Genomic DNA, 22,284 nt, shown 5'->3' with positions numbered 1-22,284 from the left:
AATTATTGAAGAACTACTTTATTTACATCGATTTCATTTTATTAATCAAGTTCAAGTTACTCTTTCTGTTAAAAAGCATTGGATTTTGTAATCACATACAGTACATTGTTTTGGATATGTGTGCCCATGAAAACTGTTTTCACACCGTAACATAAGAAGATACTAAATGTTATGAGGTCACAGTCCACTTCCCAGATCTCCACACTAAAAACGAGTCTGACAAGCAATATCCAAGAATTTCCCAGGATCAAGGTCAATGTGTAATTCAATTGTTAAAATGCTTTGTACGTGATATAACAACAAACAGCAGTATCATCAATGTAATAGGGGTTTGTGTCACACGATATTTGTCAAATCCATGAAAGACTTTAAACACAGGTTTTGATTCAACTCATGAATTATATTGAATGTGTCTATGTTCCCCCTTTAACATCGTAATGTATTCACGTGAAAATAAATGGCAAATCATTATTAATGACTTAGTAACCGCTCCAAACAGTTCACTACAAGAAATGCTCGTTGGTGCCCTAGTTTATAGAATGACCCACTGGTGCCCTAGTTTATAGAAAGACCCACTGGGACCCTAGTTTATAGAAAGACACACTGGGACCCTAGTTTATAGAGACCCACTGGGACCCTAGTTTATAGAAAGACCCACTGGTATCCTAGTTTAAAGAAAGACCCACTGGTACCCTAGTTTATAGAATGACCCACTGGTACCCTAGACTTGCCTCATGCTAGACTGGCCAAATGCTAGACTGGTCCATGCTAGACTGGCCTTGGGGTAGACTGGCCCCGGGACAGACTGGCCCCATGCTGGACTGGCCCAATGCTGGACTGGCCCCATGCTAGACTAACCCCGGGCTAGACTGACCTCGGGCTACACTAGCCCTGGGCTAGACTTGCCTCATGCTAGACTGGCCCCATGCTAGACTGGTCCCATATTAGACTGGCCCCATGCTAGACTGACCTTGGGGTAGACTGGCCCTGGGATAGACTGGCCCTGGGATAGACTGGCCCCGGGATAGACTAGCCCCGGGATAGACTAGCCCCATGGTATACTGACCCCATGCTAGACTGGCCCCATGCTAGACTGGCACAATGGTACACTGGCCCCATGCTAGACCGGCCCCATGCTAGACCGGCCCAATGCTAAACTGGCCCCATGCTAAACTGGCCCCATGCTAGACTGGCCTCGGGGTAGACTGGCCCCATGCTAGACTGACCTTGGGGTAGATTGGCCCAAAGCTAGACCGGCCCCATGCTAGACTGGCCCCATGCTAGACCAGCCCCATGCTAGACTAGCCCCATGCTAGACTGGCCCATGCTAGACTAGCCCCATGCTAGACTGGCCCCATGCTAGACTAGCCCCATGCTAGACTGGCCCCATGCTAGACCGGCCCCATGCTAGACTGGCTTTGGGGTAGACTGGGCCCATACTAGACTGGCCCCATGCTAGACTGACCTTGGGGTAGACTGGCCCCATGCTAGACTGGCCCCATGCTAGACCGGCCCCATGCTGGACCGGCCCCATGCTAGACTGGCCTTGGGGTAGACTGGCCCCATGCTAGACTGGCCCCATGCTAGACTGGCGCCATGCTAGACCGGCCCCATGCTAGACCCAGGTGCTATCCCAGGACTAAGGTTGGTGCTAGCCCATGGCTGAAGTTGGTGCTAGCCCTGCTAGACTGACCCCATGCTAGATTGGCCCCATGCTAAACCGGCACCCATTATAAGCAATAAGACATTGATTAACACATTATTTCCTCTTGCTTCTAGCCTAGCATTTGATTTCCAATAGTGATCGTTTTTTATAAACTTTGGTTGTCTGCCTGTCCAACATTGGAAAACAATCTTTCACTTTTGAAATTCCACCCCTCCCCTGTACAGAGAATGCTGTGAACTTATGAGACATCAACTTTTTTGACCGAATTCGAAATCACGCAACGTTATTTTCATGGATACAGTATATACAATTAAAACGTCAATAGAACGGCTACGAAAACAGGGGGAAAGGGAGTGTTTGCCGCCCTTCTAGCTGTAGAATGTGTAGCTTTAGTTGGCTAAGTGAGAAGAAGTTAGCCAGCCTGCATACAGTAGGGTTTTTGTCCTCAGACGGAAGGATGAAGTAGTATGAATTTTACTTCTTAAAATAACATGCAGAACACATTAGAGGCTTCACGAGCGTCACCAGCATGTGCTGATTAAGTGAAAGTGCCACTTTTGTGATTGAACAGTAAGTATTCTAGGTATTGTTCGTGACCCTGTTTCACATTTGCTATTTTGGCACTGTGTTTCTGGGGCTAACCCCGAAAAGTCTGTGCTAACCCTGCTCCGGAGTAGGGCCAGCTAGCCGTGGACTAAGTTTGGTGCTAGCCGTGGACTAAGTTTGGTGCTAGCCCACTTTAGAATGTACAAGTGTGAACACTTGCTTAGCCTCAGGCTAAAATCTTCCTTAGCCCAGGGCTAAGGTTGGTGCTAGCCCTGGGCTAAGGTTGGTGCTAGCCCTGGGCTAAGGTTGGTGCTAGCCCTGGGCTAAGGTTGGTGCTAGCCAAGAGCTAGTGTTTTTTCTTACAGCTAATGCATTTACACTCACATACAAACATATTCACATCTCACTGTAACAGTGTCTCTCATAGTCCTCATGGTCCATCTCTCTCACCTCCGCACCTCTCTCTCTCTCCTTCCCTCTCTCTCTCTAGCTCTCAGATGTTGGGAAGGTGATTCTCTCTCCTTCACTCTCTCACTCCTCTCACTCTTTCCCTCTGTCTCTCTCCTTCTCTCTCTGTCATATGTTGGACAGGTGATCCTCCTCTCTCTAGATGATGGACAGGTGATGGAACTCTCTAGATGTTGGACAGGTGATCCTCCTCTCTCTAGATGATGGACAGGTGATTGTACTCTCTAGATGTTGGACAGGTATTTCTCCTCTAGATGATGGACAGGTGATGGTCCTCTCTAGATGTTGGACAGGTGATTCTCCTCTCTAGATGTTGGACAGGTGATCCTCCTCTCTCTAGATGATGGACAGGTGATCCTCCTCTCTCTAGATGTTGGACAGGTGATCCTCCTCTCTCTAGATGTTGGACAGGTGATCCTCCTCTCTCTAGATGATGGACAGGTGATTGTACTCTCTAGATTTTGGACAGGTGATTCTCCTCTCTAGATGTTGGACAGGTGATTCTCCTCTCTTTATGTTGGACAGGTGATCCTCCTCTCTAGATGTTGGACAGGTGCTTCTCCTCTCTAGATGTTGGACAGATGATTCTCCTCTCTAGATGTTGGACAGGTGATTCTCCTCTCTAGATGTTGGACAGGTGCTTCTCCTCTCTAGATGTTGGACAGGTGATTCTCCTCTCTAGATGTTGGACAGGTGATTCTCCTCTCTAGATGTTGGACAGGTGATTCTCCTCTCTAGATGTTGGATAGGTGATTCTCCTCTCTAGATGTTGGACAGATGATTCTCCTCTCTCTGTCAGATGTTGGACAGGTGATTCTCCGTCTCTCTGTCAGATGTTGGACAGGTGATTCTCCTCTCTAGATGTTGGACAGGTGATTATCCTCTCTTTATGTTGGGCAGGTGATCCTCCTCTCTAGATGTTGGACAGGTGATTCTCCTCTCTAGATGTTGGACAGATGCTTCTCCTCTCTAGATGTTGGACAGGTGATTCTCCTCTCTAGATGTTGGACAGGTGCTTCTCCTCTCTAGATGTTGGACAGGTGATTCTCCTCTCTAGATGTTGGACAGGTGATTCTCCTCTCTAGATGTTGGACAGGTGATTCTCCTCTCTAGATGTTGGACAGGTGATTCTCCTCTCTCTGTCAGATGTTGGACAGGTGATTCTCCTCTCTCTGTCAGATGTTGGACAGGTGACCTCCTATCTAGATGTTGGACAGGTGATTCTCCTCTCTCTGTCAGATGTTGGACAGGTGACCTCCTATCTAGATGTTGGACAGGTGATTCTCCGTCTCTCTGTCAGATGTGGGACAGCTGATTCTCCTCTCTCTAGATGTTGGGCAGGTGATGGTCTGTGTATCTGTGTTTGTTCTGTTTCTTGGTCTCTGGAGCAGGAGAGATGTTGTTGCTGGGGAGCTGAGGAAGGTACTGCGGCTGGAAGGACAGACAGAAGGACAGACAGACAGACAGACAGACAGACAGACAGACAGACAGACAGACAGACAGACAGACAGACAGACAGACAGACAGACAGACAGACAACGTTAGTAGGTACTGGGGTTTGAGAGATGACGAGGCAGAGAACATTCTTGCGTTACCACAGTTAACATGTTTTGCATTGACTGACAAATACAGTTTTGGGGTTCAGTTTTTAAGATCAGGGGTTCTCAAACGTTTTGGGGTTCAGTTTGCAAGATCAGGGCTTCTCAAACGTTTTGGGGTTCAGTTTGCAAGATCAGGGCTTCTCAAACGTTTTGGCGTTGGGGACCCCTTTTTGTGATAGCACATTTGTCAGGGACACCCTCATAATCAGAAAAATAGCACACGAGGAGTTTTACTATGACGTTGGCAGTGCACGGCTGTACGAACCAAGTCTTGGGCCCCTGGGAAGGAACATTTTAAAGGCCTCAGCTATTTTTATTTGAGTGCAGTTTTCAAGCTAACTTCCTGAAATTCTACAGATGTTTTTAATGTGGAAGAGAGATGTGTTTTTTTGCACCTTTAAACCTTTAAAATGTCCTGCTATACAACAACAAAAATACACGAGGCAAAGAGAAAACATTGTTAGCAGACAACAGGAAGTGAATGGAGAAATGTCAATCTTCGTGCTCAACCCTCGTGAAAATAAAAATAATGTTTTGAAGACAATCATGGTACCAATGATTGTTTTCTAATACACCAGGTGTACAGTATGTCCTTGAACTGATTTTACATTTTTTATTATCTGATAGATAATTGCACCCACCTGGAGTCCCAGGTCTAAATCAGTCCCTGATTATAAGGGGGAAAATAAATAAATAAATAAATAAATAAATAAAATGCAGTGGAACTGGTTTCAAGGTCCAGCGTTGAGTTTGAGGGCTATGGGCTATCTCAGATATGTTTCTTCTCCTTTCTTCAAACAGGAAAATGTTGGCCTTTTATAAACACATTTCGTGCAATTCTACTACATTTGAAATGACAGGGTACTCTGCTAACACTGATCACAAACAGATCAATAAAAATGACATCATCCTGATCCATATAAAATCGGCCTACGAAAAGGGGAGACAAATAGAACAGGGCGTTCATCTAACCTGGAGCAGGAAGTTATTGTTATCCAAAAAACAAACAAAAGTGGCACTGAGATAATGGGGATAATGACAGTGAATATGCACACACACACCGGGGGATACGGCCGATGTTCTCCGCTGGTGCCAATGAGAAAGGCAAACGTTTTGATAACTAACCAAGACACATTGGAGTCTTTTCATTGTCATCTCTATACAGCAATAGCTTTCCACGAAAGTTTTTCCGCGATTATATTTTTAAATTATTGCGATTTGCTTGGCTGGGTCTTTCTGCTTTTTCACCAACAGTCACAACTCAACAATCATCTGTTTCCAGTGGTGTCTAGTGGAGGACAATTTTTGTATTTCATTTTTTTATCTCAACTTTGTTTAACCAGGGAGGCCAGTTGAGAACAAGTTCTCCTTTACAACTGCGACCTGGCCAAGATAAAGCGAAGCAGTTTGACAAAAAACACAGAGTTACACATCAACAAACTAGCAATAAAGAGGCAAAATAATTACAATTTAGAATTAATACTGGAGTAATAGATGTGCAGATGATGATGTGCAAGTAGAGATACTGGGGTGCAAAAGAGCAAGAGGGTAAGTAATAACATGGGGGTAGCTGGATGGGCTATTTACAGATGGGCTGTGTACAGGTACAGTGATCAGTAAGCAGCTCTGACAGCTGATGCTTAAAGTTAGAGAGGGAGATATAAGACTCCAGCTTCAAAGATTTTAGCAATTAGTTCCAGTCATTGGCAGCAGAGAACTGGAAGGAAAGGCGGCCAAAGGAGGAATTGGCTTTGGGTGTGACCAGTGAGATATACCTGCTGGAGCGGGGCTTTACCTAGCAGGGCTTTACCTAGCAAAGACTTATAGATGACCTGGGGACAGTGGGTTTGGCGACGTATATGTAGTGAGGGCCAGCCATCGACAGCATACAGGTTGCAGTGGTGGGTAATATATGGGGCTTTGGTGACAAAACGGATAGGACTGTGATAGACTACATCCAGTTTGCTGAGTAGAGTGTTGCGGGCTATTTTGTAAATGACATCGCCGATTCAGTTTTATGAAGGTATGTTTGGCAGCATAAGTGAAGGAGGCTTTGTTGTGAAATAGGAAGCCGATTCTAGACTTAATTTTAGATTGGAGATGCTTAATGTGAGTCTGGAAGGTGAGTTTACAGTCTAACCAGACACCTAGGTATTTGTAGTTTTCCACATATTCTAGGTCAGAACCATCCAGAGTAGTGATGATAGTCGGGCGGGAGGGTGCGGGCAACGATCGGTTGAAGAGCATGTACTTAGTTGTACTAGCATTGAAAAGCAGTTGGAGGCCACGGAAGGAGTGTTGTATGAAGCTCGTTTGGAGGTTTGTTAGCACAGTGTCCAAAGAAGGGCCAGGTTTATACAGAACGGTGTTGTCTGCATAGAGGTGGATCAGAGAATCACCAGCAGCAAGAGCGACATCATTGATATATACTGAGAAAAGAGTCCGTCCGAGAACTGAACCCTGTGGCACCCCCACAGAGACTGCCTGAGCTCCGGACAGCAGGCCCTCCGATTTGACACACTGAACTCTGAGAAGTAGTTGGTGAACCAGGCAGTCATTTGAGAAACCAGGGCTGTTGAGTCCGCCGATAAGAATGCGGTGACTGACAGAGTTGAAAGTCTTGGCCAGGTCGATGAAGATGGCTGTACAGTACTGTCTTTTATCGATGGCAGTTATGATATCATTTAGGACCTTGAGCGTGGCTGAGGTGCATCCATGACCAGCTCGGAAACCAGATTACATAGTGGAGAAGGTACGGTGGAATTCGAAATGGTCGGTGATCTGTTTGTTAACTTGGCTGTCGAAGATTTTAGAAAGGCAGAGCAAGGTGGATTTAGGTCTATAACAGTTTGGGTCTAGAGTGTCTCCCCCTTTGAAGAGTGGGATGACCGCGGCAGCTTTCCGATCTTTGGGGATCTCTGACAATACGACAGAGAGGTTGAATAGGCTAGTAATAGGGGTTGCAACAATTTTGGCGGATAATTTTAGAAAGAGAGGGTCTAGCCAGGCTGATTTGTTGGGATCGAGATTTTGCAACTCTTTCAGAACATCAGCTGTGAGTGATGTGAAGGAGAAGCGAGGGGGGGTTGGGCAAGTTTCTGCAGGGTGTGCTGATTAAATTCTCGATTATCGTAGATTTATCGGTGGTGACAGTGTTTCCTATCCTCAGTGCAGTGGGCAGCTGGGAGGAGATGCTCTTATTCTCCATGGACTTTACAGTGTCCCAAAACTTTTTGGAATTAGTGCTATAGGAAGCAAATATCTGTTTTAAAAAGCTAGCCTTTGCTTTTCTAACTGGCTGAGTATATTGGTTCCTGACTTCCCTGAAAAGTTGCATATCAAGGGGGCTATTCGATGCTAATGCAGAACGCCACAGGATGTTTTTGTGCTGTTCAAGGGCAGTCAAGTCTGGGGTGAACCAAGGGCTATATCTGTTCTTAGTTCTACATTTTTTGAAAGGGGCATGCTTATTTAAGATGGAGAGGAAAGCACTTTTGAAGAGCAACCAGTCATCCTCTACTGACGGGATGAGGTCAATATCCTTCCAGGATACCCGGGCCAGGTCGATTAGAAAGGCCTGCTCACAGAAGTGTTTTAGGGAGCGTTTGACAGTGATGAGGGGTGGTCGTTTGACCATGGACCCATTACGCACGCAGGCAATGAGGCAGTGATTGCTGAGATACTGGTTGAAGACAGCAGAGGTGTATTTAGAGGGCAAGTTGGTCAGGATGATTGGTGGTTTCGAATTTTAGGGTTGTACCTGGTAGGTTCCTTGATAATTTGTGTGAGATTGAGGGTATCTAGCTTAGATTGTAGGACGGCCGGGGTGTTAAGCATGTCCCAGTTTAGGTCACCTAACAGTACGAACTCTGAAGATAGATAGGGGGCGATCAATTCACAAATGGTGTCCAGGGCACCGCTGGGAGCTAAAGGGGGTCTATAACAAGCAGCAGAGGTGAGAGACTTGTTTCTGGAAAGGTGGAATTTTAAAAGTAGAAGCTCAAATTGTTTGGGCACAGACCTGGATAGTATGACAGAACTCTGCATGGCTAACTCCGAACATTGGCAGTTCTATCTTGTCAGAAAATGTTATAGTTAGGGATGGAAATTTCAGAATTGTTGGTTGCCTTCCTAAGCCAGGATTCAGACACGGCTAGAACATCCGGGTTGGCACAGTGTGCTAAATTAGTGAATAAAACAAACTTAGGGAGGAGGCTTCTAATGTTAACATGCATGAAACCAAGGCTTTTACAGTTACAGAAGTCAACAAATGAGAGTGCCTGGGGAATAGGAGTGATGCAGGGGGCTGCAGGGCCTGGATTAACCTCTACATCACCAGAGGAACAGAGGAGGAGTAGGATAAGGACACGGCTAAAGGCTATAAGAACTGGTCGTCTAGTGCGTTCGGAACAGAGAGTAAAAGGAGCAGATTCCTGGGTGCGGAAGAATAGATTCAAGGCATATTGTACAGACAAGGGTATGGTAGGATGTGAGTACAGTGGCGGTAAACCTAGGCATTGAGTGATGATGAGAGGTTTTGTCTCTAGAGGCACCATTTAAGCCAGGTGAGGCCACCGCATGTGAGGGGGGTGGAACAAAAGGGCCAGCTAAGGCATATTGAGCAGGGCTGGAGGCTCTACAGTGAAATAAGAAATCCCTAACCAAAACAGCAATAGACAAGGCATATTGACATTAGGGAGAGGCATGTGTAGCCGACTGATCATAGGGTCCAGTGAGTAGCTAGGCGAGTTGGAGGCACGTCGATTCAGACAGCTAGCAGGCCGGGGCTATCAGCAGGCTAGCAGATGGTCCTCAGGGGGACGTCGCAATGGGAGAGCCTGTTGAAACCCCCTCGGACAGTTACGTCGGCAGACCAGTCATGATGGATCGGCAGGGCTCCGTGTCGGCAGCAAAGGGTCCAGGCCAATTGACAAAAAGAGCTATTGAAGCCCAGCAATTGTCTGATGGATCTCTTCGGCTAGCCAGGAGATGATATGCTCTGGGTTGATATCGCGCTGTGCAGACTGGCAGGAATTGACCGGGCTGAGGCTGGCAGATGTCCGAATTAACAGTGATGACCGCTAGCAGTGGCTAACTGACTACTAGCTAGTAGCTAGTTAGCTGGCTAGCTGCTGATGGGGGTTCAGGTTCTAAAGTGTAATAAATAGCAGATCCATACCACATTGGGTGAGGCGGGTTGCAGGAGAGTATGTTCAGTCCGTAGATGGAATTTTAAAATTAAAAATATAAAAAATATATACGAAGAAAAATTATATAAACAGGCCATTACCGGTGGTATTTAGTGGAGGACATAACCAGTGGTGTCTAGTGGAGGCCATAACCAGTAGTGTCTAGTGGAGGCCGTAACTAGTGGTGTCTAGTGGAGGCCGTAACCAGTAGTGTCTAGTGGAGGCCATTACCGGTGGTGTCTAGTGGAGGCCATAACCAGTAGTGTCTAGTGGAGGCCGTAACCAGTGGTGTCTAGTGGAGGCCGTACGTCTCTCACTCCAGCCTGTCTGTCTCTCACTCCAGCCTGTCAGTCTCTCACCCCAGCCTGTACGTCTCTCACTCCAGCCTGTCCGTCTCTCACCCCACCCTGTCCGTCTCTCACCCCAGCCTGTCCGTCTCTCACCCCACCCTGTCCGTCTCTCACCCCAGCCTGTACGTCTCTCACCTCACTCTGTCTGTCTCTCACTCCAGCCTGTCTTTCTCTCATCCCGACCTGTCTTTCTCTTACCCCGACCTGTCGTCGTCTGGAGAATTTGTTGTCATGGCGTCTCCCGGGACAATCCCCCTCGCGGCCCCAGCTGGCTCCGCCTTCTTCCAGAAAGTATGGCAGCTCCAACAGCTCCTCACAGGACAGACGCAACAACGGGTCCATCACCAGGCATGACTAATCAACACAACCATTCATCCATCAGTCAATCAATCAGTCAGTCAGATCAAAACAAATAAAAATGCATTTGGCACATACAACAGGTATAAACCTTATTGTGAAATGCTTACTTACAAGCCCTTAACCAACAATGCAATTCAAGAAATAGAGTTAAGAAAATATTTACTAAATAAACTAACGGAAAAAATATATATATAAAGTAACACAGGCTATATACGTACCGGTACCGAGTCAACGTGCGGGGGTACAGGTTCGTCCAGGTAATTTGCACATGTATAGAATTGATGACAGTTTTACACAATCTTGGCATTCTCTCAACCAAACAGTCTTAACGGAGTTCCCACATATGCTGAGCACTTATTGGCAGCTTTTCCTTCACTCTGCCATCCAACTCAACCTAAACCATCTCAATTGGGTTGAGATCGGGTGATTGTGGAGGCCAGATGATCTGGTCATCTGATGTTGCAATCCATCACTCTCCTTCTTGGTCAAATAGCCCTTATCCAGCCTGGAGGTGTGTTGGGTCATTGTCCTTTTGAAAAACAAATCATAGTCCCACTAAGCACAAAGCAGATGGGATGACGTATCGCTGCAGAATTCTGTGGTAGCCATTCTGGTGAAGTGTGCCTTGATTTAAAAATAAATCACTGACAGTGTCACCAGCAAAGCACCCTCACACCATCTCACCTCATCCTCCATGCTTCACGGTGGGAACCACACATGCGGAGATCATCCGTTCACCTACTTTGCGTCTCAGAAAGATACGGCGGTTGGAACCAAAAATCTCATCAGGCCAAGTGTCTGTTACTTGAACTCTGTAAAGCAGTTATTTGGCCTGTAATTTCTGAGGCTGGTAACTCTAATGAACGTATTCTCTGCAGCAGAGGTAACTCTGGGTCTTCCTTTCCTGTGGCGGTCCTCATGAGAGACAGTCATCATAGCGCTTGATGGTTTTTGCGTCTGCACTTGAAGAAACAAAAATGTCTTGACATTTTCCAGATTGACTGACCCTCATGTCGTAAAGTAATGACGGACTGTCGTTTCTTTTGAGCTGTTAATAATATGGACTTGGTCTTTTACCAAATAGAGCTATCAACAGTATACCACCCATCCCTTTTCACAACTGATTGGCTCAAATGCATTAAGAAGGAAAGAAATTCCACAAATGAACAAGGCAGACCTATTAATAGAAATGCATTCCAGGTGACTACCTCATGAAGCTGGTTGAGATAATGCCAAGAGTGTGCAAAGCTGTCATCAAGGCAAAAGGTGGCTACTTTAAAGAAAATCAAATATAAAATATATTTTGATTTGTTTAATAAAATGTGAGTTACTACATAATTCCATATGTGTTATTTCATAGTTTTGATGTCTTCACTATTATTCTACAATGTAGAAACTAGTGAAAATAAAGAAAAACCCTTGAATGAGTAGGTGTCTCCAAACTTTCGACTGGTACTGTAGGTAGGGGTAAAGTGACAACGCATAGATAATAAACAGCGAGTAGCAGCAGGGGGGGGGGGGGGGGGGGGGGGCTTCCTCTGACAATGCAGAGCAGTTGCCTTTCCAGGCGGTGATGCAACCGGTCGGGATGCTCTCGGTGGTGGAGCTGTAGAATTTTTTGAGGATCTGGGGACCCATGCCAAATCTTTTCAGTCTCCTGAGGGGGAATAGGTGTTCTCGTGCCCTCTTCACGACTGTCTTGGTGTATTTGGAGCATGATAGTTTGTTGGTGATGTGGACACCAGGGAACTTGAAACTCTAGACACATTCTACTACAGCCCCGTCGATGTTCGGCCCTCCTTTTCTTGTAGTCCACGATCAGCTCCTTTGTCTTGATCACATTGAGGGAGAGGTTGTTGTCTTGGCACCACTAAAGCAGGAAGTACGAGTGACTTACTCAATATGGAAGTTGCAAGTCTCTGACCTCCTCCCTATAGGCTGTCTCATCATTGTCGGTGATCAGGCCTAACACTGTTGTGCCATCAGCAAATTAATGATGGTGTTGGAGTCGTGCTTGGGAGTACAGGAGGGAACTGAGCACGCACCCCTGAGGGGCCCCAGTGTTGAAGATCAGCATGGCAGATGTGTTGGTGCCTACCCTTACCACCTGGTGGCGGCCCATCGGGGAGTCCAGGATCAAGTTGCAAAGGGAGGTATTTAGTCCAAGGGTCCTTAGCTTAGTGATGAGCTTTGAGGGCACTATGGTATTGAACACTGAGCTGCAGTAAATGAATAGCATTCTCACATAGGTGTTCCTTTTTCCAAGTGGGAAAGAGTAGTGTGGAGTGCGATTGAGATTACGTCATCACCCCCGTGCTTCCCGGAATTTTTGTTAAGTCTGTGCTTGCAAAACAGCCCTGTAGTGTAGCATCCGCGTCATCTTACCACTTCCATATTGAGTAAGTCACTCGTACTTCCTGCTTTAGTTGTTGCGTGTAAGCAGGAATCAGGAAGATAGAATTATGGTCAGATTTGCCAAAAGTAGCGTGAGAGAGAGCTTTGTATCGACCTCTGTGTGGAGTTAAGGTGGTCTAGACACGTGACATGTTGGAAGAAATTAGATCAAGTGGATTTAAGTTTGCCTGCATTAACGTCCCCGGCCACCAGGAGCGCCACTTCTGGATGAGTGTTTTCCTGTTTGCTTCTGGCCTTATACAGCTGATTGAGTGGCCTGACACAGTTAATTGAGTGCAGTCTTAGTGCCAGAATCAGTTTGTGTGGTAAATAGACAGCTCCGAAAAAAATATAGATGAAAACTCTCTTGGTAGATAGTGTGGTCTGCAGTTTATCATGAGGTACTCTACCTCAGGCGAGCAATACCTCGAGACCTCTTTGATATTAGACATCATGACAAATAGACACACACTACCACCCCTCGTCTTAAAAGACGTAGCTGTTCTGTCCTGCCGATGCACGGAAAACCCAGCCAATTGTACATTATTTTGTGTTGTCATTCAGCCAAGATTCAGCAAAACATACGATATTACAGTTTTTAATGTCCATTGGTAGGATAGTCTCGAGCGGAGATCATCCAGTTTATTCTCCAGTGATTGCACGTTGGCCAATAGAACAGATGGTAGAGACAAATTCTCACAAGGCACCCCGATCTCCGCCCCCTGTATTTCCATCTTTTCCACACGCGAATGACGGGGATTTGGGCCTGGTCTCGGAGAAGCCGTATATCCTTTGCGTCGGACTCATTAAAGAAAAAAATATTTTTTCCAGTTGAGGTGAGTAATCGCTGTTCTGATATACAGAATCTATTTTCGGTTATGAGAGATGGTAGCAACAACATTATAAGTTACAAACAATGCGGGGGAAAAAAAACAGCACAGTTCGTTAGGAGCCAGTACAACGGTAGCCATTCCCTCCGGCGCCATTCTTCTCTACACAGTCAGTCAGTCAGTCAGTCAGTCAGTCACCAGATATTACTAACGGTAGGTATAAAGCACAGACCTTCATGACAGTGAGAGCGTGAGAGGACACACCATGGAAGCGTTTCTCCAGGGGCTCCTACAGAGAGAACAGAGTATAATCAAGCAAAATACTATACTGTCAACAGTGATATGATGTTATCAACAGAAAGTGATATGATGTTATTAATAGACTTGATATAAAATTAGATAACATTGGAACCGTACCGAAGTGTCTGGCTAGGCCAGGGGATATAGTAATAAAGTTAGTTATAGTATAGTATAGCATAGTATATATAGTTAGGTACCATAGTATCTGGCTAGGCCAGGGGATATAGTAATAATGTTAGTTATAGTATAGTATAGCATAGTATATATAGTTAGGTACCATAGTGTCTGGCTAGGCCAGGGGATATAGTAATAATGTTAGTTATAGTATAGTATAGCATAGTATATATAGTTAGGTACCATAGTGTCTGGCTAGGCCAGGGGATATAGTAATAAAGTTAGTTATAGTATAGTATTTATAGTATAGTACAGTATATTTAGTTTGGTACCATAGTGTCTGGCTAGGCCAGGGGATATAGTAATAATGTTAGTTATAGTATAGTATAGCATAGTATATATAGTTAGGTACCATAGTGTCTGGCTGGGCCAGGGGATATAGTAATAAAGTTAGTTATAGTATAGTATAGTATAGCATAGTATAGCATAGTACAGTATAGTATAGCATAGTATAGTATAGCATAGCATAGCATAGCATAGCATAGTATAGTATAGTATAGTTACCGTAGTATCTGGCTAGGCCAGGGGATATAGTAATAAAGTTAGTTATAGTATAGTATAGCATAGTATAGCATAGTATAGCATAGTACAGTATAGTATAGTATAGCATAGTATAGTATAGTGTAGCATAGTATAGCATAGTACAGTATAGTATAGCATAGTATAGTATAGTATAGTGTAGCATAGTATAGCATAGCATAGCATAGTATAGTATAGTATAGTATAGTATAGTTACCGTAGTATCTGGCTAGGCCAGGGGATATAGTAATAAAGTTAGTTATAGTATAGTATAGCATAGTGTAGCATAGTATAGCATAGTACAGTATAGTATAGCATAGTATAGTATAGTATAGTGTAGCATAGTACAGTATAGTATAGCATAGTATAGCATAGTACAGTATAGTATAGCATAGTATAGTATAGTATAGTGTAGCATAGTATAGCATAGCATAGTATAGTATAGTATAGTTACCGTAGTATCTGGCTAGGCCAGGGGATATAGTAATATTGTTAGTTATAGTATAGAAAAGTTTAGTACAGTATAGTGTATATATAGTTAGGTACCATAGTGTCTGGCTAGGCCAAGGGATATAGTAATATAGTTAGTTATAGTATAGTATTTATAGTATAGTACAGTATATATAGTTAGGTACCATAGTGTCTGGCTAGGCCAGGTTATATAGTAATATAGTTAGTTATAGTATTTATAGTACAGTATAGTATAGTATCTCTAGTAAGGTACCATAGTGTCTGGCTAGTTTAGTACCAGTCAAAAGTTGGGACACAGCTACTCATTCAAGGGTTTTCTTTATTTTTACTATTTTCTACACTATAGAATAATAGTGAAGACATCAAAACTATGAAATTATACAAATGGAATCAAGTAGAAACCCCAAAAAAGTGTTACAAAAATCCAAATATATTTGAGATTCTTCAAAGTAGCCACCCGTTGCCTTGATGAGAGCTTTCCAAACTCTTGGCATTCTCTCAACCAGCTTCACCTGGAATGCTTTTCCAACAGTCTTGAAGGAGTTCCAACATATGCTGAGCACTTGTTGCCTGCTTTTCCTTCACAATGCACACCTGTTAATTGAAATGCATTTGAGTTGACTACCTCGTGGAGATGGTTGAGGTAATGCCAAGAGTGTGCAAAGCAGTCATCAAGGCCTGTTAATTGAAATGCATTTGAGTTGACTACCTCGTGGAGATGGTTGAGGTAATGCCAAGAGTGTGCAAAGCAGTCATCAAGGCAAAGGGTGACTACTTTGAAGAATCTCATATATTTTTTTGAGTTGTTTAACACTTTTTTGGTTACTACATGATTCCATATTTGTTATTTCAAAGTTTTGATGTCTTCGCGATTATTCTGCAATGTAGAAAATAGTAAAAAATAAAGGAAAACCCCTTGAATGAATAGGTGAGTCCAAAATGTTGACTGGTATTGTATATAAATAAATAATATTTTAATAGTAGTATAAAAATATATAAATAGTTAGGTACCGTGGTGTCAGGCTCGGGGATGCTGACTCCACTGAAGAACACGTTGGATCGGAACACCTGCTGGTGACGAGGGATCAGGTCACCTGATGTGGTCAGAACGGAGGTTATCACAGGTAGCAGACAACATAAAGCAAAAACAACAAACAGTTGTCGTTTGTAAAAATTAACCTTGACAATACATTGGCTCCTTCTCACTGTGTACCTAGAGTGCTTCTGATGAGGTAGAGCTGGTCAACGTCAGAGCGTCCAGGCCAGAGAGGGTTTCCATGGAGTAGCTCAGCGAATACACAGCCCAGCGCCCAGAGGTCCACCGGGGCTCCATACTGAGTATCACCCACCAGGAGCTCTGGAGCCCTGTACCACCGAGTAGCCACATAGTCTGTATAGTCATCACCTGGCCCCGCTGAACACAGAGAGAGACATCGAATAACATGTACAGTACATTACACAGCGAGAGAGAGAGAGAGAGACATTGAATAACATGTACATTACACAGAGAGAGAGAGAGAGAGAGAGAGAGAGACATTGAATAACATGTAAATTACACTGAGAGAGCAAGAGAGAGAGAGAGACATTGAATAACATGTACATTACACAGAGAGAGAGAGAGAGAGAGAGAGAGACATTGAATAACATGTAAATTACACTGAGAGAGCAAGAGAGAGAGAGAGACATTGAATAACATGTACATTACACACAGAGAGAGAGAGAGAAAGAGAGAGCGAGAGAGACAGAGAGACATTGAATAACATGTACATTACACACAGAGAGTGTCACGCTGGTATAAAGGATTAGGAGACGGCCGCAGGAATACATAATAGGGTTTTTTAATACGGCCCCTAAAAAACACGTATACAAAAACACTGGGATGTACCCAAAGAAAAGAACGAGGGTAAAGCTCATTGAACGACACGGGACGAGACCCGTAATACACAACGCGCAAAACGCGCAGCACAGAAGCTGAAAGAACGCATAGGTACTCACACCACCAACGCATAGGTACTCACACAACCAACACATAGGTACTCACACCACCAACGCATAGGTACTCACACCACCTACACATAGGTACTCACACCACCTACACATAGGTACTCACACCACCTCACCTACACATAGGTACTCACACAACCAACGGACATGGGAACAACAACCAACGCATAGGTACTCACACCACCAACGCATAGGTACTCACACAACCAACACATAGGTACTCACACCACCTACACATAGGTACTCACACAACCAACGGACATGGGAACAACAACCAACGCATAGGTACTCACACAACCAACACATAGGTACTCACACAACCAACGGACATGGGAACAACAACCAACGCATAGGTACTAACCCCACCAACACATAGGTACTCACACCACCAACGCATAGGTACTCACACAACCAACACATAGGTACTCACACAACCAACGGACATGGGAACAACAACCAACGCATAGGTACTCACACAACCAACACATAGGTACTCACACCACCTACACATAGGTACTCACACAACCAACGGACATGGGAACAACAACCAACGCATAGGTACTCACACCACCAACGGACATGGGAACAACACCCGACAAGGACAAATGGGGAACAGAGGGCACATATATAACATACTTAACAGGGGAAATGGGAACCAGATGTGCCTAATCAGACAAGACAGTCCGGGGTTGATGATAATGAATCCAGTTCAGTGAAGCCGGTGACGTCGACCTCCGGAACAAGCAGCAGTACCAGGGGGATCCGTGACAGTACACCCCCCCCCCCCCCCCCCCCACCCCACCCCCACCCCCACCGAAGCGGGATGACATCGGCCTCGGGAACGACCACAAGGTCACGGTGCTGGTCGGTCCGGGCGGCGACGGTGAAAATCCCTGGTCAGCGAAGCGTCCAAGATGTCCACCGCATCAACCCAGCACCGCTCTTCTGGGCCGTACCTCTCCCAGTCAATGAAGTGCTGGAGACACCCCCCTCCCCGATGCCTCGAATCCAGGACCTCACGGACCGAATACGCCAGACCTCCCTCGATGACTAATATGTAAAACAGAACTGACATGGCAGGCGAAACCCCGAGGACAAACCACCCCCCCCCCCCCCCCCCTAAAAAAATGTCAGCCTACCACTGTTTTCAATGGCTGTCACTTTTATTATAAGGCCAAATCCTCCCAGATTGCAGTTCCTAGGGCTTCCACTAGATGTCAACAGTCTTTAGAAAGAGTTTCATGCTGGGTTTTGGAAAAATGAGCTAGAAGTTGTAGTTTTTCTAAGTGGCATCCATTTTGGCTGTAGTGTTTCCAAGCGCGTGGATGAAAGAGTGTTCTTTGTTATTTATCTCCCGTAATGAACATACTTTTCTTCGTCTTAAATTGTGTAGTTTATTTTCATATTAGGGTACCTAAGGTTTGATTATAAACGTTGTTTGACTTGTTTGGATAAGTTTATTAGTAACGTTTGGGATTATATAATAATTAATAATTTTGTATGACATGTCCTCTCGGGAGGGCTGTGTCAGACAACAGGTCGATGGTACAGTCCCAGGTGCGAAGGGAGGAGCACAGTCTGGACTTTCCACTGTAGTGGTATTGACAGACACTGTGAGACACCTCCCCTGACACTCCTGCGACCAACCCAGCTGTCTCCTCACGGACCAGGAAATAACTGGGTTATGCAAACTCAACCAGGGGAGACCTAAAACAATGGGGTGCGTGGGGCTGTTTATAATGAAGAAGGTGATCTGTTATGAATGATTGTCCTGGGTCAGCAAAGAAACAGGAACAATAATGTGATGTACGAGCTCTGTCCCTATTGGACGATTATCCAGGGCTCGAACCAGAATGGGTGACTCTAGGGGAACCAAAGGGATGCCTAATGCAGTGGCCATCTAAAAAATTCCCGGCAGCTCCGGAATCAATCAGAGCTAATGGGAGTGAAGGGCTAGGGTACACAGGGAATTTAAAGGGAAAACACACGGGTTGATTTGACAGACGGGGTTGATGATAATGAATCCAGTTCAGTGAAGCCTAGAAGGCCGGTGACGTCATGAACTGGTGAACAGAACGAGCAGCAGTACTAGGGGGATCCGAGAGAGAGAGAGAGAGAGAGAGAGAGAGAGAGAGAGAGAGAGATAGAGAGAGAGAGAGAGAGACTGGTTAGCTGACTGGCTGAAGTTTCTGACTCACTGACACCGGGTGACTGGCTGACTGATTGGCTAAGTGGCTGGATAGCTGACTGACTGGCTAGCTGACTGACTGACCGGCTGACTGGCTAGCTGACTGACTGACTGACTGGCTAGCTGACTGACTGAACAGCTGACTGGCTAGCTGATTGGCTGACTGGCTGGCTGACTGGCTAGCTGACTGACTGACCGGCTGACTGGCTAGCTGACTGAATGTACTAGGGGGATCCGAGAGAGAGAGAGAGAGAGAGAGAGAGAGAGAGAGAGAGAGAGAGAGAGAGAGACCGACTGACTGGCTAGCTGGCTGACTGACTGGCTGACTGATTGGCTAACTGGCTGGATAGCTGACTGACTGGCTAGCTGACTGACTGACCGGCTGACTGGCTAGCTGACTGGCTGACTGACTGACCGGCTGACTGGCTAGCTTACTGGCTAACTGACTGGCTAGCTGACTGACTGAACAGCTGACTGGCTAGCTGATTGGCTGACTGGCTAGCTGACTGGCTGACTGACCAGCTGACTTGCTAGCTGACTGAATGACTGGCTGATTGGCTGACTGGCTGACTGACTGACCGGCTAGCTGACTGGATGACTAGCTGACTGACTGGCTAGCTGACTGCCTAACTGGCTGATTGGCTAGCTGACAGGCTGACTGGCTAGCTGACTGTCTAACTGGCTAGCTGACTGGCTGACTGGCTAGCTGACTGCTTAACTGGCTGACTGGCTAGCTGACTGGCTAGCTGACTGGCTAGCGGACTGCTTAACTGGCTGACTGGCTAACTGACTGGCTAGCTGACTGGCTGACTGGCTAGCTGACTGGCTGACTGGCTAGCTGACTGGCTGGCTGACTGGCTAGCTGACTAGCTGACTGGCTAGCTGACTGGCTAGCTGACTGGCTGACTGGCTAGCTGACTGGCTAGCTGACTGGCTAGCTGACTGGCTGACTGGCTAGCTGACTGGCTAGCTGACTGGCTGACTGGCTAGCTGACTGGCTGACTGGCTAGCTGACTGGCTAGCTGACTGGCTTACTGGCTAGCTGACTGGCTAGCTGACTGGCTAGCTGACTGGCTGACTGGCTAGCTGACTGGCTAGCTGACTGGCTGACTGGCTGACTGGCTAGCTGACTGGCTAGCTGACTGGCTGACTGGCTAGCTGACTGGCTAGCTGACTGGCTGACTGGCTAGCTGACTAGCTAGCTGACTGCCTAAATGGCTAACTGCCTAACTGGATGACTGGCTAGCTAACTGCTTAACTGACTGACCGGCTGACTGACTGGCTGACTGGCTAGCTGACTGGCTAGCTGACTGGCTAGCTGACTGGCTGACTGGCTAGCTGACTGGCTAGCTGACTGGCTGATTGGCTAACTGGATGAAGTTTCTGACTCACTGACTGCCTGTCTAACAGGCTGACTAGCCGGTTGACAGGCTGACTGGCCGGCTGACTGGCTAGCCAATTGGCTGACTGTTTAACAGGTTGACTGGCTGGTTCTTCTCCTCTCCTCTTCTCTCCTCCCTATACTTCCCTTCTGTGGAAGTGAGGAGACCAGAACAGCAGCTGATATCTTTAGGCTCCTTGTTGAATTAGTCATTAGAGAAACATAGAACGCTAAGCACACACAAACGTACTCACGGGCCGTGGTGTGTGTGTGTGTGTGTGTGTGTGTGTGTGTGTGTGTGTGTGTGTGTGCGTGCGTGCGTGCGTGCGTGCGTGCGTGTGTGACCTACTGAGGATCCTGGCGAATCCAAAGTCACAGAGTTTGATGACTCCTGTCTTGGTGAGGAGGATGTTCTCTGGCTTCACATCCCGATGAATACACTGAAACACACACACACACACACACACACACACACACACACACACACACACACACACACACACACACACACGCTTTTACAGAAGTGAAAAGTAATATAGATGTCACTAAAGCTACGAAACAAAATAACTCAAAAGTTAAAAAGAAAACCTTTCTAGACATTAGAAGTAAGAATTAGCTGAAACTAACGTTGTGTTTGTGGCAGAAGTTGACGGCCTGCAGCGTCTGCCACACTATGCTCTTCAGTTGAACCTCAGGGACCCTGGAGGAGACCAGAACGAACACACATGGGATGTTTTATAGAACAGACAGAGGTCAGAGGTTATAGAGGGATACTTAGTTCAGAAACACATACAGTTGAAGTCGGGAAGTTTACATACACTTAGGTTGGAGTCATTAAAACAAAACACATTTTTTTTTGTCAACAAACTATAGTTTTGGCAAGTGGGTTAGGACATCTACTTTGTGCATGACACAAGTCATTTTTCCAACAATTGTTTACAGACAGATTATTTCACTTATAATTCACTGTATCGCAATTCCACTGGGTCAGAAGTTTACATACGCTAAGTTGACTGTGTCTTTAAACAGCTTGGGAAATTCCAGAAAATGATGTCATGGCTTTAGAAGCTTCTGATAGGCTAATTGACACCATTTGAGTCAATTGGAGGTGTACCTGTGGATGTATTTCAAGGCCTACCTTCAAACTCAGTGCCACTTTACTTGACAAAAAAACAAAACAAGAAATCAGCCAAGACCTCAGAAAACAAATGGTAGACCTCCACAAGTCTGGTTCATCCTTGGGAGCAATTTCCAAACGCCTGAAGGTACCATGTTCATCTGTACAAACAATAGTACGCAAGTATAAACACCACGGGACCACGCAGCCGTCATACCGCTCAGGAAGGAGACGTGTTCTGTCTCCTAGAGATGAACGTACTTTGGAGCGAAAATTGCAAATCAATCCCAGATTGGGGGGGTGGCAGCATCATGTTTTGGGGGTGCTTTGCTGCAGGAGGGACTGGTGCACTTCACAAAATAGATGGCAACATGAGGAAAGAAAATAATGTGGATAAATCGAAGCAACATCTCAAGACATCAGTCAGGGAGTTAAAGCTTGGTCGCAAATGGGTCTTCCAAATGGACAATGACCCCAAGCATACTTCTAAAATTGTGGCAAAATGGCTTAAGGACAACAAAGTGAAGGTATTGGAGTGGCCATCACAAAGCCCTGACTTCAATCCCTTAGAAATTTTGTGGGCAGAACTGAAAAAGCGTGTGGGAGCAAGAAGACATACAAACCTGACTCAGTTACACCAGCTCTGTCAGGAGGAATGGGCCAAAATTCACCCAACTTATTGTGGACAGAGAATTTTAACTAGGATTAAATGTCAGGAATTGTGAA

The 22,284-nt window shown here is 45.6% G+C and overlaps 1 protein-coding gene across 1 annotated transcript in view; it reads right to left on the bottom strand.

Annotated features, from left to right (window-relative positions):
* Positions 1–2: 2 nt before the first annotated feature.
* The window catches only part of LOC110511319 (cyclin-dependent kinase-like 1), a 26,884-nt gene continuing 4,602 nt past the window's right edge, over positions 3–22,284 (bottom strand). Inside the window, exons 4-10 of the mRNA XM_036961882.1 lie at positions 21,069–21,141; positions 20,791–20,881; positions 16,082–16,282; positions 15,880–15,962; positions 13,637–13,693; positions 10,019–10,174; positions 3–4,111 (exon numbers count right to left, since the gene is read on the bottom strand). Of these exons, the coding sequence (XP_036817777.1) occupies positions 4,007–4,111; positions 10,019–10,174; positions 13,637–13,693; positions 15,880–15,962; positions 16,082–16,282; positions 20,791–20,881; positions 21,069–21,141 (766 nt within the window). The 3' untranslated portion in view covers positions 3–4,006. The remainder of the gene's footprint in view (positions 4,112–10,018; positions 10,175–13,636; positions 13,694–15,879; positions 15,963–16,081; positions 16,283–20,790; positions 20,882–21,068; positions 21,142–22,284) is intronic.

This window comes from Oncorhynchus mykiss, chromosome 24 (genome assembly GCF_013265735.2).
Source record: "Oncorhynchus mykiss isolate Arlee chromosome 24, USDA_OmykA_1.1, whole genome shotgun sequence".
In the NCBI taxonomy this organism is placed as follows: domain Eukaryota; kingdom Metazoa; phylum Chordata; class Actinopteri; order Salmoniformes; family Salmonidae; genus Oncorhynchus; species Oncorhynchus mykiss.
This window is presented reverse-complemented; position numbering and strand designations above follow the sequence as displayed.